General features: G+C 44.6%; 1 protein-coding gene across 4 annotated transcripts in view; it reads left to right on the forward strand.

Moving 5' to 3' along the window:
- HUWE1 (HECT, UBA and WWE domain containing E3 ubiquitin protein ligase 1) overlaps nucleotides 1–24,402 on the forward strand; it is a 148,188-nt gene that overhangs the window by 14,184 nt on the left and 109,602 nt on the right. For all 4 annotated transcript variants that reach the window (XM_055003960.1, XM_055003962.1, XM_055003961.1 and 1 more), the window contains exons 3-7: nucleotides 18,806–18,876; nucleotides 19,716–19,814; nucleotides 20,578–20,784; nucleotides 21,361–21,513; nucleotides 23,287–23,349. In XM_055003960.1, the coding sequence (XP_054859935.1) occupies nucleotides 18,832–18,876; nucleotides 19,716–19,814; nucleotides 20,578–20,784; nucleotides 21,361–21,513; nucleotides 23,287–23,349 (567 nt within the window). In that variant the 5' untranslated portion in view covers nucleotides 18,806–18,831. The remainder of the gene's footprint in view (nucleotides 1–18,805; nucleotides 18,877–19,715; nucleotides 19,815–20,577; nucleotides 20,785–21,360; nucleotides 21,514–23,286; nucleotides 23,350–24,402) is intronic.

A 24,402-nucleotide genomic window follows, 5' to 3' on the forward strand; every position in this document is an offset into this window, starting at 1 on the left:
GTAAGAGTTTCCCAGGGTGTGGAATGCTAATGGAGGGAGGCTTCATTGTATCCTGAGGAGGTTCTTTTGCATATGGATTGGTGCTTGATATGCTAATCTTCTCTGCAGGGCTATTGTCAGGTATAGGGTATTTTGTTGGCCTGTTGTTTTTCAGGACTGGAAACCATGCTCTATTCATTCTTAAGGTCTCTTCTTTCCTGTTGAAATTGTGCTTGTGCGTATGAATTTCAATGGCTTCCCTGTGCAATCTGACGAAGTAGTTGGAAGTGTTGTCCAGTATTTTAGTGTCCTGGAATAGGATACTGTGTCCTGTTTGAGTTAGGCTATGTTCAGCCACTGCTGATTTTTCCGGATGGCCAAGTCTGCAGTGTCTATCATGTTCTTTTATTCTTGTCTGGATGCTACGCTGTGTGGTCACGATGTAAACTTGTCCACAGCTGCAGGGTATACGGTATACTCCTGCAGAGGTGAGAGGGTCTCTACTGTCTTTTGCTGATCGTAGCATCTGTTGTATTTTTCGGGTGGGTCTGAATACTGTTTGAAGGTTGTGCTTTTTCATAAGCTTTCCCATCTAATCAGTGATTCCTTTGATATATAGCAAAAACACTTTTCCTGTGGGAGACTGTTTTTCCTTGGTTGTTTGATTTATCCTTGGTTTAATTGCTCTTCTGATTTCATTTCTGGAGTAGCCATTTGCTTGAAGTGCATGGTTTAGATGATTAGTTTCCTTGTTGAGAAAGTGCGGTTCACATATCCATCTTGCACGGTCTACTAATGTTTTTATTACGCCTCTTTTCTGTCAAGGGTGGTGATGAGAGTTTTTGTGTAAGTACTGATCTGTGTGAGTTGGTTTCCTGTAGACCTTGTGACCTAACTGAAAGTTTCCTTTGCAGATGACCAAGGTATCTAGAAATGGAAGTCCCCCCCCCCCCCCCGATTTCTTTCTCCATGGTGAATTGTATGTTCAGGTGGATATTGTTGAGGTGGTTTAAAAACTCCATCAATTCTTCCTCACCGTTGCTCCAAATGATAAAGGTATCATCTACGAACCGGAACCAGACTGTAGGTTTGTGGGGTGCTGATTCTAGAGCTGTTTTTTCAAAATGTTCCATGTAGAAGTTTGCTATAACTGGGCTGAGAGGGCTTCCCAGGGCTTCCCATGGCCACCCCATCCGTCTGTTCATAGAATTCGTTATCCCATTGGAAGTAACTGGTTGTCAGACAATGGTGGAATAAAGCTGTTACATCCTCTGGAAAAATCTGATTAATAAATTCGATTGTCTTTTACCGGAACATTAGTAAACAGGGATACAACATCAAAACTGACAAGTATGTCCTGTGGATTGAGTTTCAGAGAACTGATTTTGTTGATGAAATGTGCTGAATCTTTGATGTAAGGCAAGAACAACAAGATGTAAAACAAGAACAACTCAGAATCAAGAACAACTCAGAATAACTCTGCAGGAGCATCCCAAAAATCCAATATGTGCAACAACTGCAGAAAAACAACAGCAGCTCTTAAAATAAAACACAACTCCCTAAATATTAAACTACAACCAAACACCAACAGGTGGAAAAATCACCACGCCCCCCACAACAACAGCAACAAGTATTACACCCCCACAAATCACAGAAAACAAAAAAAGCACCCCCTGCAACACACCCACCAACAACAGAGCACAATAAAAACAGCAACAGCAATTCAGTACCTCCCATGGAACATAAACAAATAACAATCTTCAATGACCCCACTCTAACAACCCTTTAAATATTAAACAGCAAGCAACTCCCTTCCAGCAATAAGATATAAAGAGAGATTCTGGGAGGGTGAGGGAACCAGCATAAAGTACCTTAGAAAAGATTTAAAAAGCAGAAAACTAAATTCAAAAGCCCCTCTCCCCAACAGGGCAAAAAATTAAAAAATGAAACCAGAACAAAGGAAGCAGAAAGTAGTGCATCTCCCACCCAAAAGACTGAAGAAAATTTTAAAAAGAAAAGCTTGCCACTTTCCCTGACTTCTGCCTCCCACAGCCCAACACCAGGACAGACCCCCCCAACCAGGGAAAAATCCAGCAGAGTCTCAAACTAGGCAGTAGTTCCTCAGGCGGTCATGGCAGACAGTGGTGTAATCCAAAAGGCAGCCTCCTAGAGCAGCTAGAGGCTAAAAGCACTCAACAGCACACTCTCTTCTAGAAACCTTACTCTAAAATGGAGTCTGCTCTGTGCCAGGCCGACTTTTATGTTCTTGCAAGAATTTGGAAATGGCTCTCCCATCAAAAGATCTCTGTGATTTGTCAGACAACTAGAGCTCCCCCCACACCACATTCCATTGGTCACTCTCTGCCGCACTCTTGTTGCCTGTTGGGGGACGGGGACGGGCTAGAAATACAAGTTGAGAGTTTTAAAATGACTGACACTACTATTCCTGGATAAACCTGAAAAATCCAGATTATTTGGGAATCTGGTGTTTGGCATAAATAACTATATCTGGGAATTGTCTGGGTATGATGAATATACTCAAATTATATCAAATCAAAATATCTGCCAGGTGGTCTGGCATATATTTGGCTCAGGAATACCGAATTGCACACTCATTGACATCGTAGGGGCTGTTTTCTGTACAGTTAATGTACTGTATTATGAACTTAATGGAAGAATATGGGTTTGTTCAAACATGGAAGTTCACCGTGTAATCTCCTCAGCCTTGAGATTTTTGTGTGGCCTCTGTAGGCCTAATGAAGTGCTGCTCATCATGTCCACTCTTGGGATGCTCTATCAGTGCAGAGGAGGGCAAGTTCATGAGCTGGTATGCAGGCCAGGTTTTTTTCATCTGAAGAAGAGATGCTGATTGCAGTCATTGGCTGTTTGGGGGCTAGCTTGGTTTCATCAACGTATTCTATAAGTGCATTGGTCAGAATCTCCTGTAACTTGCGATATATGATCCTCTTGAGGAACTCCAGAGGCCCTCCCCACACACACACACTCACACAATTGTGTGAAAAGGCTAAATTGTGCTGACCAGCTAAAATTGAGTCTTGGAGGCTTGGTTCATCGCTCTTTTCTATTTGCGATTTGTCCACTATTGAGGACAGCTCGACAGATCTTCCACAGATGCTCCACATTTCTTCATGGAAGGCCAGTTACTTAGCTTTTATGAGCAGGTATTAACACTGACATGTCAAATTATTAAACACCAACCTCTTTCAGTCTGCCTTTAAAATTGGATGCTTGGAATATTTGGCATGGAGAACTTCTGCTGGCACTAACAGCAAAGAAGAGCTCGTATCTAATTTAGTGTGGTTTGTGTTTTCAAGTTGTTGTCTTTGGGGAGAAAACATTGCACATGGTAAATCCCTGCTAGAACAAAAGAACTGATGATTTGTACTGGGGTTTATGAATTTTGTCATAGATGAAATACTGTCATGAACAGGGATTGGCAGCCAGCCAATAGAACCCTCCAGTAAGTGATATTGATGTGCAGTGTGAGTGGCAAAACGCATTGGGCTAAGCTGCACTCTGTCTGGCCTGGATGCTTCAGGAATGATTTATGTATCTTGTCACCTAAATTTGTTAGCTGGGAATGCAGATGGGATGAAGAGAGAATTGGAAGAAAGGGCAACAGGCTGTTTTGAAGCTGCTTAAATGAAGCCATAGGAGAATCCCCTATCTTTCTAGTTGATGGCTCATTGGTATGGAACAGCAGCCATGGCTGTGGTGATTCTTTTCACATTGCCAGAAGCTGAGAGACCACATCTAAATGTGGGGCCTTTTCAGTCTAAAACATAATAGTCCATACTGGACGGAATAGTGATTGGTGTGCTGAATCATGTCGTGGTCTCTGAATCTGAATTTAGCAAAGTGTAATTCGAATGGGTTAGCTGCACATTCATGTCAGGGTGATGACCCTCCCACCTGTGAATTTCTATTGCTACAGGCATGTCACAACAGTCTCTGGAATGCTGAAGCATAGATACGTTTTTTTGAAAAATAGCTGTTTCAAGTTCTTAAAAATCTACCAGGAATGCAATTTGATAGGATACATTAATTTGGTCTTTAGTGGACTTATTTTTGTGGAAAGTGGGTGAGTTTCACCAGTTTCCATCCAACTTGCCATCATGCCGTGCCCTGAATAGCCCAGGTTTGCCCAAACTTGTTAGATCTTGGAAGCTAAGCAGGATTGGTCCTAGTTAGTACTTAGATGGGAGACCACCAAGGAAGTCCAAGGAGGCAAGCAATGGCATGAAAGTATGGTGTAGTCGTTGAGGCGTCATACTAGGATCTGAGAGCCCCAGGTTGGAATCCCAGCTCTGCCATGGAAGTTTGGGCCAGCTACACACACTCTTTATCCCTTCTTGGATACATACCTTAACGCGGTGAGGGGGTTTGAGTGTATCAGTGAAGCTGAGAGCAGCAACACCGCCAGGAGCACAGGCTTGGTCAAGAGTCTAAACTTCTGGAAGAGTCACTCAAGGTGGAATGTTCATAGCTGAGACAGCAGACTAAGATGTATCCACCCCCTTCAAGAATCAACAGTCACATCAGCAGAAGTGAACTGAATGTTCCAATGGCGATGGGAGGAACTCTTGAAGGTTAGCTACTGGGCAGCAGCAGTAGTGGAAGGTGACACTGGTGGAGGATCTCTCACAGATAACGGCAGTGTCACTTCAGCTAACCTTGGTTAGTACAGTGAAGCAGAAGAAGGCAATAGTAAACCACGTCTGCTAATCTCTTACCTTGAAAACCCTATGACGAGACAGTCCAAAATGAAAAAAAAAAAGTATAGTGCTGGAAGACAGGACCCCCAGGTCAGACAGCACTCAATTGGCTACTGGGGAAGAACCGAGGACAAGTACGAACAGCACTATTCTTAATGATGGGACTGGATTAAAGCTGAAAAGTCGCCCAGTTGTGGACGTGAATAGATGCAAAAGGAACGTCCAAAGCTGTGCGACACACATAATAGGAACATGGAACGTGAGAAGTATGAAAACAGGTAAGCTAGAAATTGTAAAACAAGAAATGGAACGTTTAAACATTGCAGTCCTGGGTGTAAGTGAACTAATGTGGACCAACTCAGGGCATTTTCAGTCAGAAAATCAGTGTTTTACTGCAGAAATGAACTCAAAAGAAATGGTGTTGCTCTAATAATGAGGTGAGACATAGCACAAGCAGTCAAGAGCTACAACGCAAAGTCTGACGGAGTAATATCAATCAGACTTCAGTGAAAGCCTGTTAACATAACCATCATTCAAGTTTATGCTCCAACTACGGCTGCTGAAGAGGAAGAAATAGAAAACTTTTACGCAAGTGTCCAAGAAGAAATTGACCACACATCTAAATAAGATATGCTGATAATCATAGGCGACTGGAATGCAAAGGTAGGCAATAAAGCAGAATCAAACATAGTTGGAAAATTTGGATTAGGATCACGAAATGAAGCAGGAGAGCAGCTCATAGAATTTTGTGAAGCCAACAACCTGTTCATTGCTAATACGTGCTTCAGGCAACCAAAAAGATGATTGTATACGTGGAAATCACCAGGTGACCAATACTGGAACCAAATAGATTACATAATTGGAAGCAGTAGATGGAGAAGCTCTATTCTCTCAGCTAAAACAAGACCAGGAGCTGATTGCAATACAGATCATAGTGCAAAAATACAATCTAAATAATATTCCTGAAGAATTTAAAGACCAGGTAAGGAATACATTTGCAATACTAAGCTTAATTGATCATGAGCCAGAAGAATTATGGGCTGAAACTAGAGATATTATCAAGGAAGAATGTGCAAAGACTATCCCTGTAGCCAAAAGAAAGGAGAAGCCTAAATGGATGTTTGAGGAAACTCTTAAAATTGCTAAAAATAGTTGAGAAGGAAAAACAAAAGGCAACAGAAATAGGGACAAAACTCTAAATGCAGCTTTGCAGCGACTTGCACGCAGAGACAAAGAAATCTATTATAATAACCAGTGCAAAGAAATAGAAGAGAACAACAAAAAAGGAAGAACAAGAGATTTGTTGCAAAAGATCCAAGAAATCAAAGGGAAATTCAAGCCACGGTTTGGGATGCAAATGCAGTATCTGATCAAGACAATATAAAGGAAAGATGGGAACAATACACTGAGGAACTATACAGAAGAGATGGAAGGATGACAGATACTTTTGACGAAGAATCTTTTGATGAAGAACCAGAAATCCTAGAAAGTGAGGTAAAAGCTGCACTCAAAGCAATTGAGAGAAACACAGCACCTGGAGTAGATTGAATACCAATAGAGCTATTTCAAGCCACAGAAATGGAGTCCATCAGAATCATAACAAGAATATGTCAACAAATATGGAAAACAAAACAATGGCCCACCGACTGGAAGCGCTCGGTCTACATTCCAATCCCCAAAAAAGGGGATGCCAAGCAGTAACTATCAGACAATTATGTTAATTTCCCATGCAAGCAAAGTGATGCTCAAAATTATACAGCAAAGACTCTTACCATATATGGAATGAGAAATGCCAGATGTTCAAGCTGGATTCAGGAAAGGAAGAGGCACCAGAGATCACATTGCAAATTTACGATGGCTAATGGAACATACCAGGGAATTTCAGAAGAAAATCAGCCTGTGTTTTATAGATTACAGCAAAGCTTTTGACTGTGTAGATCATGAAAAGCTATGGAGAGTCTTAAAAGAAATGGGAGATCCACAACATCTGATTGTTTTGATGTGCTATCTGTACTCTGGACAAGAGGCTACTGTCAGGACAGAATATGGGGAAACAGAATGGTTTCCAATTGGCAAGGGTGTCAGACAAGGATGCATATTATCTCCCTACCTGAGTATATTATAAAGAAAGCTGGATTAGATCTAGAAGAAGGTGGAGTGAAAATTGGTGGGAGGAACATTAACCATTTGAGATATGCCGATGACACCACATTACTAGCAGAAAATAGGGAAGACTTGAAACAACTACTGATGAAGGTTAAAGGGAAAGCACCAAAGCAAGATTACAACTGAACATCAAGAAGACAAAAGTAATGACTACCAAGGAACTGCACGATTTTAAAGTTGACAGTGAGGAGTTGAAGTTGTTCAAGATTTTCTATTCCTTGGCTCAATCATCAACCAACAGGGAGACTGCAAAGAAGAAATCAGAAGATTGAGACTTGGAAGAGCAGCTTTGAGGGAGCGAGATAAGATCCTTAAGGATAAAGATGTCCCCAACCCTGGAGAAAGGAGACCAGCCACTGTAAGGCTGTCCCCCTAATCCCCATGTCGGCAAGGCGGCTGGCCAGCAAGTCATAGTTGACCATGTCAAACGCTGCTGTGAGATCGAGTAACAGAAGCAGTGCTGACCCGCCTCGATCCAGATGCCTGCGAAGGTCATCTGTGAGGGCAACCAAACTGGACTAGAATGGGTCCAGGACTACAACATCATTCAGGAATTCCTGCAGTTGTACTGCCACCGCCCGGTCAATCACCTTGCCCAGGAACGGGAGGTTCGACACTGGGCGGTAACTGGATGGGTCGTTGGGGACCAAAGATGGTTTTTTCAGGCGGGGCTGCAGCACCGCTTCCTTTAACGCTCCAGGAAAAACCCTAGAGCTCAGGGCCCCTCCGAGCTGGCCTTCACCAGCCAGGATGGGCAGGGGTCCAGAGGACAGGTGGTTGGCCTCATCCCCTGCAGGATACTGTCAACTTCGTCCTGGGAGAGCAGCCTGAAATGATCTAATACAGACCCAGAAGACAGCCAAGGGGTCTCCAGTTCCCTTACTGTATCAACAGTGGATGGCAGGCCACGGCGAAGGGACAAGATTTTGCCCGAAAAATAGCTCGTAAAAGTCTCGCAGCCAGTAGTCAAATTAAGAATTTGGTGGTCTCCCTGAGAGAAGAAGACCAAGGACCGAACTTTTTGAAATAATTGAGCCGGGTGTGAGCTAGCGGACGCAATGGAAGCAGCAAAGAAATCCCTCTTTGCTGCTTTCACTGCCATCTCATAGGCTTTCATAAATGTCCTATGAGATGTTCTTGCCTCTTCGTCACACCCTCGCCTCCACACTCGCTCTAGTCGTCTCAGAGATCACTTCATCTGGCGAAGCTCCTCGGTGAACCAAGGAGCTACCCGTGTGTGGGCTCAGAGAGGACGGCAGGGGGCAATAACATCGATGGCTTCGGAAAGTTGGCCATGCCAATCATCCACCAGCTCATCTAATATATTGCCAGGGGGCATTGGATCCCACAGAGCTGCCTGGAAACCAATTGGATCCATAAGTCTCCGCGGGCGAGCGTAAATCCACTCACTGCCCACCTGGGAAAGGAGTGGCATGCTCAAGACAAGCCTTCAGAACAAAGTGATCCAACCATGGCACTGCATCATAGGCATCCAGGACCACCATCATCCCCGCCCCCAAAATCAAATCCAGCGTGTGACCTGTTTAATGTGTGGGAGCCAAAACAAACTGGGAGTGGTCTAGGGCCACCATGGAGGATACCAGGTCCATGGCCTGTGTGGAGGCGTCATCGTCAGCATGGACGTTGAAATCCCCGAGAACCAAAAGTCTCGGGAATTCCAAGGCCCAGCCGGCCACCGCCTCCAACAGACCAGACTGGGAAGATGCAGATGCAGTAGGTAGCTGGTACACCACGCATATTGCCAGCCTCTCCTCAGCGTCCAACACTAGGCCCACACAATCAATGCCAGTAATTTTTTGGGTGGGGAGTGGTCTGAAGGACAGAGACTCCCAAATGAGCAAAGCCACGCCTCCCCCCCGACCACTTGTCAGGGACTGGTGGAGGACCGTATAACCTGGGGAGGGGCTAGTTCTTTCAGAGCAACCATCTTGCCCTCCCTCACCCAGGTCTCAGTCACGCGAGCCAGGTCCACATTCAGTGCTGCAAGATAATCTTGCAGCGTTTTGGTCTTATTATTTATGGACCTGGCATTGCACAGCACCAGTGTTGGAGAGTGGTTTAATATCCTAGCCCCACAACAAGTATATCTTGGGATGGGATGCAGATTGGAAGTGCACCGAGCCCTACCATGTCTCAATGCCCTTCCCTTCCATAATCTGCTCCCACCACCGTACCTCCCACATCCCCAGATCACTGGGATCCCTGACTCTGAGCTGGCCTCCTCACCAGTGATCATAGTGCTAACCCACCACCCTCCCAAAATCAAACAATTCACCAACTATCACCAACTAAGCTACCAAACATGCATAAAACCCCCAATACCGAAGCTTCCTGAAGCAACCTGAATGCTTCAGGAAGGTAAACCCCAATACCCAAAACTTCCTGAAGCAATCTGAATGCTTCAGGAAGCTTTGATTCGGGATTTCCGAATCAGGGCCAGCATGCTGGCTCTGATTCAGGAATCCCGAATCTTTACAAATCGGGTCCGATTCGGGTATTTTACCCGAATCAGAAACCCAAAGTGCACATCCCTACTCGCTATTCATGCTCTCCATGAGACACAGCTTAGCTCAGCATTTGAAATCCTATCCAGGTTTATAATATTTGTCTATGCTGGTTCAGTATTTGAAGCTTTGTGTGCTGTATTATGCCTTTAACTGATTCTTCATGTTAATTGCCTTAACTTTTCCTCATGTTTATAATTGTTTTAGGACCCAAACTGCATGCATTTTTCTTCTAGCTCATTAAAAACAAATCTTCCTAATTCCGGAAGACTTGGAACTCTGTTCACTGTGGGCTTAACAATCGCATGAGTCCTCCGGGCACATCTGTCCTGTTTGCCTTTGCTCTCCGTGGCAACTCCTGCTTTTCTCCTGCCCAAACATGTCAAAAGTTTTATTCCTTCAAAACAACAATAAGGGAATTAAATCAGGATGTGATTGCAAAATTTAATTCTTACCACTTGACAACTTGCATCTCTTTCCCCAATCGGACTGAGACAGCAGATGGAGTAGGAGAAAATGGCTTTTGTGAACAGTTGGTTGTACATCACTAAAATTCATGTAGGTGGTAAAAATTTATATTTTGTGAATGTGGATCTCTCTTGGATGATACTATATCCAGGTGTGCTGGGAGTGTATTTTACTTAGTTATCCTAACTGTCTAAAGCTAATTATAAATTACTGTTCCAAAGACCTCAATATTTACCAAAGTATTAAACTTGATAACACTGTTCACATCCCATGCCAAGTGAGCTCTGATGGCTGAAAAGCAGTCCATAAACATTTTGCTTGACTTGGTCAGGTATTCTGTCTATGATGAATATTATAATGCTGGAGTTGAGACAGCTTTATTCAGTGTTTTGAATGTGGTGTGGTGTCATGGGGCAGGGGTTCTTGTAGGGGCTTAGCATCCCTTCCTGGGCGTCTTCTAGCCCCAACAACACACCTCTTTCCCTCCTTCCCTTTTAAACCTTGGGCCAGGCAAGGGCCTTATATGAGCTTCCACGACTCTGATCTGGTTCAGCTGGGGAGGGCCCCGAGTATCTCTCCCACCCTCGGTTGGGAGGGTGCTGCCAAATGACAGTTGAGCTAGAGATCTGAGAACCCCGGAAGAGTACAACAAACTGTTTTATTTACAGGAGTATCAAACACGTGTGCGTAAGGCAGGAACACTTGGAAGCAAAGATTTAGCAGGGGCCACTCTTCTGCAAGCAGGTCAAAATAAACACACAAAGAAGCTGGCAAGAATCAATAAAATTTCCTATCTGGCTCACTGACTATTCCACTGCAACACCTGGCCCTTCCTGGGTCCAGCCCACCCTCCCTGGGTGAGGGAGCCTCTCCTGCTAGTGGTGACCTCTGGGCCACTCACGTCCTGGGAGAAGAATAGCTTTCCCCTACGGGGAGGGGGGGGGGCGGCTTATAGTAGTTCTCTCCTGGCCCAGCCTCCTCAGTGATGATCGGTTTTCCTTTGCACTCCGATTTCCCTTAGTCCAGCTCTAAAGCTGGGAAGGGGTCTTGGGGTAGAGTTGCCAGGTCCCCCTCCCACTAGAAGGGTAGCGAACCTGGCACTTACCTCATGTTGGGCGCGTGGTTCTTTGCATGCGGGCACGAGGATGATGCGGTGATGTCCCTTCCAGAAGTGATGTCACAGCACCCCCAGGGGGCACACGGACGGCACGTGTTCCCTGGGTGTCTGCAGGTGGCGGGCAACCTCCAGGGGCCTTGCTACCTCCTGCTGATTGCTGGGCGATTGCTGGGCGAGGGGGCAAGTCCCTGGGAGTTTCGCTGTCACCGGTGGGCACCTGGGAACCCTAGTCTTGGGAAATGTAGGCCTGCAGGGGAATTAGCAGACAGGCCTGTTGGAAATTTACTATAGGCCTCATGCTTCCTTGAGGCCTATAGGCCCACGGTCATTTCACGTAGGTTTTACCTACTTATATCATGGTATAGCAAAGAAAGTCATTTAGGGTATAAATCACTTCTTAAGCTATACTCAAAGAATAACAGAAAGCTGATAATGGCATACTCTGGGCCACTGGTTTAGGTAATCATCCAGTGGGGGTGGGGGAATCCCCTGCCCCCAGCCTCCATCCACCCTCAGGTTTCACCTGGCAGGTAGGGGGAAGAAAGGTACAGGGATGCTGTTGCAGGTGGCAGGGGCGAAGTGTGCTCCTATGTCCTCTGGTCCGTCCACATTGCGCCAGGAATGATGGCATTCCTAGCGTTACAAGGAAGTAATGGGTCATGCCAGTGGTTTATGGAATTAAAACCAGCCTCTAGTTTAGTGTTTGGAGCCGATTTTCACTCAGTCAACTCCTGCACAACCTATTACTTCTGCCCCGTGCACGCCCCCATCCTCCAGTTTGGCTGCCCATGGGCCTGGCAACCCCCTAGGTTGAAGACAGTTGCAGTCCTGTTGGTCATAATATTTTCTGGGCCTGTATTTTGCCCTCAGAACTTTGCCAGAACAGGAAATATATAGAATGGGCAAGTCTTGTAGTGTTCCCCCTGCTCATCTCTTGAAGCCTCAATCAAATTTTGCAACAAGAAGTGTCACAAGGAATGCAACTCAGCCTGATTATCAGTTAGATGCAAGCAGGCAGCAGACCCGGAAAGTTTGAGAGCTAAGGCCCGGAGAGAAGCAAGGCAATCCTGTAGCTGATGCGGTTTCATTTTGCACCTCTTTGCCCAAAATTAGGAAACGCCTTTAGGGGCAACTCTGCAGTCCCAGGAGGCTCTTGGTCTGTGTGGCAGCCCAAAAATCATACAAAAATTCCAGTGCTTTGGCATCAGCCTGGCCTCTTGCTGATGTCACTTTGGGGTTGCAAACCTGAGGGGGGTATGTGTTTGGTTCTCTGCCAGAATGTAGTCGTGTTTCAGAAACTGCACCAGATTGTTGGTTTTAATGTCAGGCAAAAGGCTTGGTTTAGATGCTCAGATCAAGTGATCACATCTACATTATTGTTAGGACAGTGACTTTTTGCTATATGCAAATTGATTTAATGAGTGAAATCTGTCTATGCAGAATATCTGCAATTTTTGTAGCATTGCCTGTCAGGCGCACATATTAAGCTAACTTCACCGTAACTGAAATCTTAGGACTTAACTATTCTTGCATAACAACACGATCGCTATTAAAGAAATACCGTTAAATACTATTAAAGAAAGAATGCTCTCACTATTAAAGAAATACACTTGTTCAGGAATTCATGCATTCTGGAGGCCGGCAGCTAAAGACCTGGCTGGCTGTTAGATTAATATGCAGCTTCTTACCCTGGCAGCTTTTTTCTGCCCATTCTCCTCCTCTCCTCTGTTCTCTCTTTCTCTCCTTCTTTCCTGTTTCTTCTCCCAACCCAGATTTCTTAATCCCCCCACCCCCACCATCTGCTGCTTCCCTACAGATTAGCTTTTTGTCAGCATCCTCTTGATGAAGCAAAATTGGAGGGCTGTACGTATATCACTGGGACTCTCGTGTGCCTGAATTTCTTTCCTCTCACTTAAGAGCAAGGCAGTTGCTAGTTTGGCTTGATGAATGGGGATGCAGGCGCACAAACAAGCTCTGTGACATTGTAAATGTGATCAATTCATGCATTTAATTTAGGTGGATAAAGCGTCAGAGAATGTTGCTGACTCTTGCAATGGGCAGGAGTTCTCTATCAGTATCTTTTAGCCAAATGTGTACTATAATGCAAAACTATTTTGATGTATTCATTATTTTATTTCTCCCCCCCCCCCCTTCTGCCCAATGGGAACCCCAAATGGCTTACATCAGGGGTGGGCAAATTGCGGCCCGCGGGCCACATGCGGCCCGCTACAGAGTTTTTTGTGGCCCGCCAAGACAGTCAGAAAAATCCGCCTTGAACCGAGATTTCCTTCCTGTGCGCGACCGAAGATTCATCTCGTATTTTCCACTAGGACGGCTAGTGGATGTGCTTGCAGCTATAGATGATATGAAATTAGCACAATAAATAAATTGAATAAAACTACCACTATTTTATTTAATTTATATTTATTGATTTTTATGATACAATTTATACCTTTTCTGAAATGCAAAGTTAACTAATGAATGCAATCATTTTAAAAGGTGCGGCCCTCTGCTAACCTCCACTCCCACAAAGTGGCCCCCGAGCCAAAACAATTGCCCACCCCTGGCTTACATCATTCTCCGTTTTTTCCTTACAACTCTGAGGTAAGTTAGGCTGAGAGTGCGACTGGCCCAAGGTCGCCCAGCAAGTTCCCCTGGCAGTGTCGGGATCTGCATCTTGATCTCCCAGAGCTCAGTCTGACACTCTAACCGCTAGGCCACACTGGGTTTTAAATCTTTCAATATCTTTGGAGAGGAGGTCAAATGGCTCTGCCCCGGTTAACAGGATTTCTGAGAGGGGCATTTTTTTAAAAATATTGTTTAGGGCAGCAGCACCTGTACTCTAATCAGATGCTGTAAGAGTGATCCTGAAGTCTGAAAACTCCATTGCATTTTGGGACTTAAGAGTCCGCTGTCTGCTGCTGCAGCAGCAGATGGGAGGTATTGGCCTGTCTTTGGAGCCTGGGCATTTGTCCATGAAATGCAGGGCTTAAATTCTGACCCCGGTGTGTTAAGCTAGAAACAGCACAACAAAAAACTGAGACAAGGCACTACTAGCTTAGTAGATTGCTGAACATTGCATTGCTTTAATAGAGTCTGATTAAGTGTTATGGCCACTAAATTCATAGCTGATCTTTCCACAAGACTTAAATCGGAATTATAGATGAAAATGCTTGTCATCCATCTGCCTCCCTGAGTGCTACGATTTTGTGGTGCATTGTGGGAATTTGCTGAGTATGTGGCCAAGAAAAACACACATTGGGTATAAAACATAAAGAGACCATTAGCTAGGCAATAGGTAGTTCTGGTGCATGAAGTGTCAGAAATAGACACCAAATGCCCATTATTACATAAGCTGCATGAGAAGGGGTTATATACTCTTGCTTCCCTCTATGCCCTGAAGAACATTAGTCAAAGTATGTTAGCCCCAACCTGTATAGGACCTTAAAGGTCAATACCAGCACCTTGAATTGATTTTGGAAGCAAGTTAGGTGCTAGTATAGATAGAGCAAGACTAGAGTGATATGGCCCCTAAAACCTGCTCCAACTCAACACTCCTGGCCAAGCATTGTTTATCAACTATAGCTTCTGAACAATCATCAAGGGCAACCCCATCTAGAGCACATTGCAGCAATCTTATCTAGAGGTTACCAAGGCATGTATGGTAGTGGCAAGATTCCCCCCCCCCCCCACGGAAGGGCTGAAGCTGGTGGAAGGCACCCCTTATCAGTACTGCTGCCAGTTTATCCAGCAGGAGGCCTTGGTCTAGTAACAACCTCAAGCTATAAAACTGCTCCTTTAGAGGGAGTGCGACCCCATCCAGAACAGGAGACATCCCATTTCCTGGTTCAGACCTTTACCCCCACCAGTAGCACCTGTTTGGTCAGCATCCATTCCAAAACTGTCTCCAGGCATCTGTTTCGTTTCCACAGTCTCCTTGAGATCTGATTAAAGTGTGAGATAGAGCTGAGGGTGGAGCAACAGTTCCTCAGCACCACAGGCTGAAACATACCTTTGAGATGGGACTGAAACCACTGCTGAAAAGTGCACCCAAATCCCAACCCCAAAAGGTGGTCCAGTAGGGTGCCATAACAGGACTGGACTATACAAGTCCACCATGGTTGGGTAAAATAGAAAAGAGTCCAGTAGCACCTTTAAGACTAATCAACTTTACTGTAGCATAAGCTTTCGAGAATCACAGTTCTCTTCGTCACTTCAACAACTTTCACCCTACTATCAACCTGAGCCTGGACCACTCTACACAACAGGTACACTTCCTGGACACCACTGTATAACCACATAATGGACAGATAAATACCACCTTATACCGGAAACCCAATGACCGATACTCATATCTACATGCCTCCAGCCAGGGTGGATAAAAATCAATGATTTTTTTAAAAAAATAAAAAAAATCGGATTTTTTTATTTAAATCGGATTTTTTCTATTTAAATCGGATTTTTTAAAATAAAATGCTTTTTGAGGAAAATATATTACCATCCAAAGGTTATTCCATCATGAAATAAAGATTAGTTTTTAATTCTGTAGACTAAGGCTGTATATGTTTAATTTTTCTGGTAAATAAATTCCATTAATCCATTCACAATGTCATGCTCTTCCAGAGGTTTTTGTAAGATTATTGGGCAGTTTCTCTGCCTACAAGATATTATCACAGATGCTTGGTTTTGCAGTTCTCAAAACTGAGTTTGTGTCAGCTCAGCAGAGATCACATGCCTCTTCTTCACAGCAAAAATGTTATAACATGAACAGAGTTGAGAAAAAGACCTTAATCCTATTGTTCTACAAACCTACGAAGACAGAATCAACCCCTCCAGTGCTAAGTTTCAAGAAGTTCAGTGAATAGAAACAATATTTTTCTGATTGTTTGGAGTGGAATAGATCTGCATAAGAAGAAACTAAGTGTGAGGAGGGAGGGGCAAGCAGTACAAGATGAAAGTGAAACTTTTTGAGCACAATACTGCACAAGTCTTTGGATCTTTTGTGTGTATGACCTGAGGTTTATCACATTCTTTCCTTGGAGGAAAAAACCTGTAATGGCAGCAGGCCGTAAAAGAGACCCAGTTTGGGAATACTTTAATGAAGTTCCTTTACCTATCGGTAAGGCAGGCATCTACTTGCATATTAAAGTTATACCAGCAAGAATTAGTCTTTATGTAGAAAACTATGATTTAAATCAAGCCTTAATGACTAGTGATTTAAATCGTGATTTAAATCGTGATTTAAATCAGTTTGATTTAAATCAAATCCACCCTGCCTCCAGCTACCACTCTAAACATACCACTCGGTCAATTGTCTACAGCCAAGCCTTGCGTTACAATCGTATCTGCTCCAATGCTCTTGATCAGGACTCCCACTTAAGAGATTTACAACAAGCATTTTTGGGGCTACAGTACAAACAAATCGACAGGGCCAGGCTAGTACCCAGAAACAGCCTGCTCCAGGACAAACCTAAAGGAACTAACAACAGAACACCACTGGTTGTCACCTACAGTTCCCAGCTCAAACCCATCCAACATATCATCAGTGAGCTACAACCCATCCTGGGAAATGATGCCTCGCTCTCACAAGCCCTGGGTGGAAGACCTCTCCTTGCCTACAGACAGCCCCCAACCTTAAATGACTTCTTACCTACAACCATGAATTGGCTAGCAGAGTCACCAACACAGGTACCAGACTGCAACAGACCCAGATGCCCAGGGAATACTATTACAGGACCCAATGGCGTCAACTACACTATCTCTGGCTCTTACAGTTGCTCATCCTCCAACGTGATATATGCCCTCATGTGCCAACAATTTCCATCTGCTCTGTACATGGGACAAACCAGCCAGCCTCTGCGCAAAAGAATAAATGGACACAAATCTGACATTAAAAATGGCAACATCCAGAAACCAGTGGGAGAACACTTCAATCTACTAGGACATTCCATCAAGGACTTAAAGGTCACTGTAGTTCAACAGAAGCATTTCAAAAACAAAATCCAATGGGAAGCTGCTGAATTGGAATTCATATGTAAATTTGATTCAGTCAAGCTTGGATTGAATAGAGACTATGAATGGTTATTTCGTTATCAGGAGTAACTGATTTCATTATCAGAAGCTACTGATTGCATCTATTCCCGCCTCCCCTCTCCACCTATATATCTGACCAGTTTCTTACCAATGCATCTGACGAAGAGAACTGTTTTTCTCGAAAGCTTATGCTACAGTAAAGTTGGTTAGTTTTAAAGGTGCTACTGATTGGTGAAATGGTAAAATGAAAATGTGTAGATAAGTAAAATTCTAACTCAAGCAGACTTTATGATGTTTACCCTATACCTTACTTCCTACCCCCCATTTCCCCTATCCTTATATGAGAAAACTAATTTTTAAAAAAGGTGCTGCTGGACTCTTTTCTATTTTGCTACTACAGACTAACATAGCTAACTCCTCTGGATCTATAGTCATCATTGGGTAGTAGATCTCTTTAGAAAATACCAAACTCTGTATCATACCTTTTCAACCTTTGGTGTAATATTTTCTGTATGTAAAACCTGATTTATGTTGCAACGTGCACTTGCCTGCTAGGAAGAAAGTAGTTCTCTAAATAGGCCAGCTATATCATGCTAGCAGGGAGAGGTGTCATGTCGTACAAGCACGACCATCCCTAACTAGGTTAGTCTGTTTTGTGGTATCAGTAATTCCAGCAGGAGACTTCATACACTATAATAGCAGAGAAACACAATTTGTTTGACCAAAAGGAAGGAAGTAGTAGTTTGCTAGAGATATATGTATAGCCAACAAGTAGCAAACTTAGCTATAAACAGCTATAATGTGGGCTGGAAGGAAGGAGGGCCCCCTTTCAACAGTTGTGCAGTGCTGTCTCTTGTTGTACAGAATTTTGCCACTTGATGGTGCCAGACTGCTGCTCTGCAGGGCACAGAACGAAGCAAGGGTATATAAACCATGTTCATGAGGCTTATGGGCCGTATAGCAATGGGTTTTTGGTGTGTATTCCAGTACATCGTTGTGCTGCTTGCACCAAGGTAAAAGTCTGGACTGTCTTGCCTTCATCTGGTACAGGTGGCTCACCCCAAAGAAATGGCCATACTGCCTGTAGAAAACTCCTCTGTTCTATCGAGTGCTTTGCTTTTTTCTTTGTGCGAGTATAATCCTTGACTCCTCTTGACCCTAGCTACCTGAAGACCTCCAACTCTGCTTCCAGTTATACTTGGAGCTAAACATCATCTCTGTACTTGTGACCCTTCATTCTCCTGACTCATGTTAGCTACCTGCTTGTCTGACTAGTTTCAAACCAAGATTCCACTGTCCGCTGGTAGGGAGGAAAATTCAGCATGCCCTCAGTCCCTGAGCCAGTATCTAGATGGGCACAAAGGAAAAGAAATGGCATAATAATATAGCACTGGAGATTTTTCTGGAAATTTTCTCTTCTGCCATCACTGGCTACAGTAACGTGAGCGTCAAAGATGAGTAGCAAAGGAAGGGGCCTCCTAGGCAAGAAGAACAATATAGGAGGTTTTAAGTGTGTTCGGTGCCGTCACATGCTGATTAAAGGTCTGAGGGGGGAACTTGGCATTGGGATGTGTAGGTTTTAAGCATTCATGTTGCAGCCACATTGCTTTGTTCTAGTCCTTGCTGTCCTTATACAAGGCCATTCTCAGTACATATCTTTTATCAGCTGTTTAGATCAACCTCACCAAGACGCTTCTGATATTAAACTATCACTGTTTGTTAATGGTCTGAAACACTCCTATTGATAGCTCTCTCTCTCTCTCTCTCGATTCATTTTGCAGGGTCAGAAAGTAAAGCATTTATAAAAATGAAAGTGGACAGAACTAAGCTGAAGAAAACGCCCACCGAGGCAGTAAGTATTGTTTCTGTGAGTTCATCACAGGACCACTGTGTCACTTGATATAAATCTATTATTCTTATTCTTGTTGTTGTTGATGATGATGATGATGATGATGATAGATTTCTGTAGTGCCCTTCAGGACAACTTAATGCCCGCGCAGAACAGTTTACAAAGTATGTTATTATCCCTGCAATAAGTGGGGCTGAGAGAGCTCTGAGAGAGCTGTGACTGACCCCAGGTCACCCAGCTGGCTTCAAGCAGGGGAGTGGGGAATCAAACCCGGTCCTCCAGATTAGAGTCCCACCACTCTTAACCACTACACCAAACTGGCTCTCTGCAAAATTCTTCTGCGGTTAAGACGGTATTCACCTTGACCTTTGTGTTTTGGATTCATCTTCTTTGCCAGTTGCAAGTTCCATAGCAGGAAGCTGAGAGATGAGCAGGGGAAATGGTGGATCACCACGCACTAGAAATTAAGTGACCTCTCACTAAGTAACTCTGCACTAATAATTACAGAAATTGGTTCCCAATATAGATAACTACTTCTCCAGTAAGAGACTCCAAAAGGAATTAAACAAAGGCCACTTGGCTTGATCAGTGCCCTGGATCGTGTTGTGATCCCAGTGCGCATCGTAGTTGAGCTTGGCAGCCTTGTGGGATGGGTGGCACCCCAAGAAACCTTTTCTAAACTGGTCTGCAAAAGCTGCAAAGTAAGGCGATTGTAGTAAAAACAGGACATTTAGAACAGTTTCCTGCCTCGTGCAAGACAAATGTGCTGGTGTGCTCACGTGTGTCTGTGCACACATTAGATCTCCATGAGTGTGTCCCTTATGCCCTTCCTCTTTTTTTAGCCTGCAGATTGCAGAGCCTTGATTGACAAGCTCAAGGTTTGTAATGATGAACAGCTGCTGCTGGAACTTCAGCAAATCAAAACATGGAATATTGGGAAGGTATGTGAGACCAGTACGTGGAGGCTGGGGAGGTGAAAGTGGCGGCAGCATGTATGATGGCTTGTCAGGAGATGACAGTCATAGCCTTGGTGTTGAGTTTGGGGGGTGGGGAGTGAAACCGTAACTTTTTTGAAGCTTGGAGCCAGCCCTGCTGGAGCTAGCTGCCTTCTACTGAGTCAGACTAGGGAGCCATTAGGTTCAGTCTTGTCTGCTCTGACAGGCAGGGTCTCTGCAAGGTCTCGGAAAGATCCCATCACCCACTCCCTGATCCTTTGAACTGGAAGGATCCCAGGCATTGAACCTGGGACCTTCTGCGTGCCAAGCTCCACCAGTGGACAATGGCCCCATTTTAGCTTGATGACTTGTGATAAAACAGGAAGGGGGGTGCGGGCTTTAGATATGCCTCGTCTCAGCAGGTTAAGATTTTAAAATAACGGATTGTGGTGCCCATCAGAACCTCTTGTTTCGCAAAACAATCTCCAGCTCAGTCGTGAAAGCTCGCCAGAACACTGCATGGAAACTTATTGCTGTAACCATTCCACTTGCGTCTAAGCAAGCATGCACGGAATCACAGCCTTTGTGTTGGACCTGATACTTATTACGAGTACAAAACTACCTTGAGAATGGCTCACAAGTTGGTTGTATTTGGTGGCTGCTACTTCAAGAGGATGGCGAAGCAGTGTGTCGATAGTTCTCTCTAGGAAGTACAGTAGGTCTTACGCTCTCCTGTCCCTTGACATAATACACTTTTTCTTTTTTGCAGTGTGAACTTTACCACTGGGTGGATCTGCTAGACAGATTTGATGGCATCCTGGCAGATGCTGGGCAGACAGTGGAGAACATGTCATGGATGCTGCTGTGTGACCGGCCAGAGAGAGAGCAGCTGAAATCCTTGCTTTTGTCAGTGCTGAACTTCACCGCCCTGCTCATAGAATACAGCTTTTCTCGCCACTTGTACAGCTCTATTGAGGTAATGAACTGTAAAGCAATAGTTCTTTATTACGGTAGACCAGAGGAACTTGCATGAGTTCTTAGGTGGCTTAAAACAGATCGTGGCCCTGATAGAGCAAGACTGTGTAGCTGTTGGGCCAAACATGCTGATGTCATTAAAAGTTGGGTGGGAAATAAAGGTTTGATCATTAGAATGCCTATGGTGCTGTAGAATATTTCAAGGGCCTTTCAGAATTCTTGGTGTTCCTTAAGTTGTAAGACCTCTTTAAGGTAAGTTAGGTTAGCTTTGCTGTTAACATACTTCAGATTCTTTGAGTGAAGTGGGGGAAACAAGAGTGGAAAATATTAGCCTGACTGTGGCTGCCTGCTGAGTTCACAGCAGAAGTGAGGTTTGAATTGGAAACTTGTGGTGCACGGTTCAGTCCCTTACCTGTGACGCAACACTAGTAGTGTTGACGAAGACGGACCAGGAGGCCAGCGATTCGGGAATGTGCTCCTTAACTGGATGGTCAGACATTCCCGTCCTGTGATGGGAATGGAGACAGCGGCGGCTTCTTCGAGTGTATGTTTCCAATGCTTTCTCCTCTCCATCCAGCACTTGACAACGTTGTTGGCATCTTCTGATATGCAAGTGGTGCTTGCGGTGCTGAACCTCCTGTATGTGTTCAGCAAGCGCTCCAATTACATCACGCGCCTTGGCTCAGACAAGAGGATGCCTCTTCTGTCCCGCCTGCAGCACTTGGCAGAGGTAAGCTGCTGGGAGGGCATAGTGTGCAGGCACTCTCTGGTGCGAGGAAGGAATCCGCCTTGGGCTTCCCTCTCCAGAATCGCTCTTAAAGCCATAGCTACAGAGAGAAGTATAATAAATGCAGTCAGGTTCCTTTGACTGCCTTTCCATTATTTGTTTGGAGCACTGGAAATCTTCAAGGTATTATTAATGCCTTTGCTTTCATTATTAAACAGATTCACCCCAAACAGTAGGAAGTCCTGGCATGTTTTGCTGCTTATTTTTAAGTTTTTAGACGTTGTATTTTTCCCTTTTTGGCTCTTTGCATCACCATATCTTGCTTGGTGCCGTATTGCATATGCTCCCCTGAGTTTCAGACAGCTAAGTAGAGTGTGCGTTATTCCCACTCCCCAAACCAGTGTAACTGTGATGACTTTGAAAGCATGAATGCCCAGACTTCGTGGGCTTTGAGGCTCCCTTGGCATAGCCAGCCTGTTTGTTGAACCGGGAGCCATGGAAAGTTACGTCATGTTAAATAGGCCTGAGCAATCAGTCCCATGCTCAGCTGCCACTGTAAATGTCAAGCCTCCTCTCTTACGGGCTTTTGGTAAGCTGCAGGCGCCTTCCGGACCTGCTTTGTGTGAGGACCTCCGTTGTGGCCTCCGTTTGGCAGGTACGCCTGTGCCTTTGCCCTCCTATTAGACATTGATTTTTTCCCCTTCATTTGCAGCATAGTGAGGTAAGCATGGAACTGTGCCATATGAAGGGAATCCATTCTGTAACTGTCAGGATGCCTAGAAGCTTGGCCTGCTAGAAATGTAGTGGCTCTGAGGTCAGTGTCTCCTCCACGATATGAGAGCTCCAGGACTACTGCCCTGTTACACGATCCTTCCCATACAGTAGGAGATGGAAGCAGATGATGGATAAAAGAGGAAGGGAGCACTGCTAACATAAGATGAGTTGCTGCCTTGTAAAAACATCCTGTGCCTTAAGTCAGTTTTTAAACTAGCCCATGAAATACCTTTTAATTTGCGGCCATTGCATATTAAAATTAGAAAATATTTCTACCTACATTTAATAACGTAATCATTCAGAGAACCAAGGTGATTATTTTAGTAAACAGGCTTGAAAAGAAAACTGGAAAGAGAGCCTGATTCGTGTTCTCTCCTTTCAGGTCTATAAATACCTTTACTAGATTTCCCAGGGCTGTTGTGCGTCCGACCATTCTTCTTCTTCTTTTTTGTTCAGACTGATTTCCCCCCCACCCCCCGTTCAGATTTTGGTGTGCCCAGGGCAAAACGATTCCATGCCCTTATTGTGGGTGCAGTCAATGGTTCAGATTCATGCTGCTTCATTCTAAGCATTGGGTGAATTATCAGTGGCTAACTGTGAGCCAGGTGCTCTGACTGGCTTCTTAGAGTTTTATGAAGTTCTTGTTGTACTGGCTGGTAATTTGTCATTTGCCTTTCCCCATCAGCCTTCTAAGCATTATTCAGAGCTTATGAGTTGCTTTTGGAAATGATCGTCTTGAGGACAGGCTATAAGAGCAGGTGTTAAAAGCTAGAGACAAGAAACGGTCCCATTCCTGGACCTCTCTTGAGAGTTCTTTAGGATCTTAATCCATAAGCGAATGCCGCTGGCAAAGACACAAGAATTTCAGAGCGCCCGTTTTTTTCCTTGAGGAGGCCTGTTCAAGGTGCACCACTAAGTTGTCCCTTCCTTGGAGATTATTTTAGAGTGCTGTGGAGTCTGGGGAGACTGCTTGTCCTTAATCCTTCTCCTCCTCTTCTGCAGAGTTGGGGTGGCAAAGAGAATGGCTTTGGCTTGGCAGAATGCTGTCGAGATTTGCACATGCTGGTAAGTCTTCAGTTTGGTTTCCCCGTTTTCTTGCAATTCCATGACTGGTAGCTTTACTCCTGGCAGGTGCAATAATCCCTAGTTGCCTTCCAGTGTATGGGGTGCCCCGCCCATCCCCAGGTGTGTTTGGTGGAGTACCTCTGTCACTGTTGGTGTTGGGTAGCAGCATTGGCAACCAGTTAGTAATTTGCACTTGTGGAAAGAAATCTGGATTTCCTAATGGATAGGAGTCCATGGGAACACATTAACATTGTATAGTATATTACAAAAAATTAAAAAGTTGGAATGGGCTTGGTGAAAGTTACGCCTTCAACGTTTTGGAGCACGGGGCATCAAGGTCTAGGTCCTCACTGGTGTGACTCGAATGTTCTTGTGCGTTTTCCTTGGTCATCTTGAGAGACTCTTTCCCTTTTCCGTGGTGCTCTCTTTGACCGGCATGGATTCTAGTTTGTCGTGACTCCCTGGTGGCTTCCAGCCATGCAACAGAATTCTGTTTTAAAAGCTGACTTTTTAGAACGCTTTTTGTTGATGGGGAGAAGTCAGTGTTGCGATGACACTGGATAAATGGTTGTTGGGGGTTTTCCGGGCTGTATTGCCGTGGTCCTGCCAAGACCACGGCAATACAGCCCGGAAAACCCCCAACAACCATCGTTCTCCGGCCGTGAAAGCCTTCGACAATACACTGGATAAAGTTTCTGCAGTATAGCTGCATCATTGTGGGCAGTTGTTGTAATACAGGCATTTCTGGACGGAGGGTTTTTTGGGTAATTGAGGTGCTCGGGATGCTAGTCGTCTGCAGCACAGGTGGCTGAAACCATTGCTAGTCTATGCAGCTTAGCAGGATCAGTATATGTGGTATAGCTGCTGTTGCAGTAATACAGTAAAAAGAATCAAATTCAACAGGTTCAAGATGATAGATCTCAATGTGTTTTGAGCAGATTAACTCTGTGCTTATTAGTTTCTGGGACAATCACACACTACAGGGGTTAAGTAAATTAGCCTACCGCACAAGGTAGATTTGTAGCTAGTTCTCTTCTTGTGATGTGTAGCACC

This window comes from Eublepharis macularius, chromosome 19 (genome assembly GCF_028583425.1).
Source record: "Eublepharis macularius isolate TG4126 chromosome 19, MPM_Emac_v1.0, whole genome shotgun sequence".
In the NCBI taxonomy this organism is placed as follows: domain Eukaryota; kingdom Metazoa; phylum Chordata; class Lepidosauria; order Squamata; family Eublepharidae; genus Eublepharis; species Eublepharis macularius.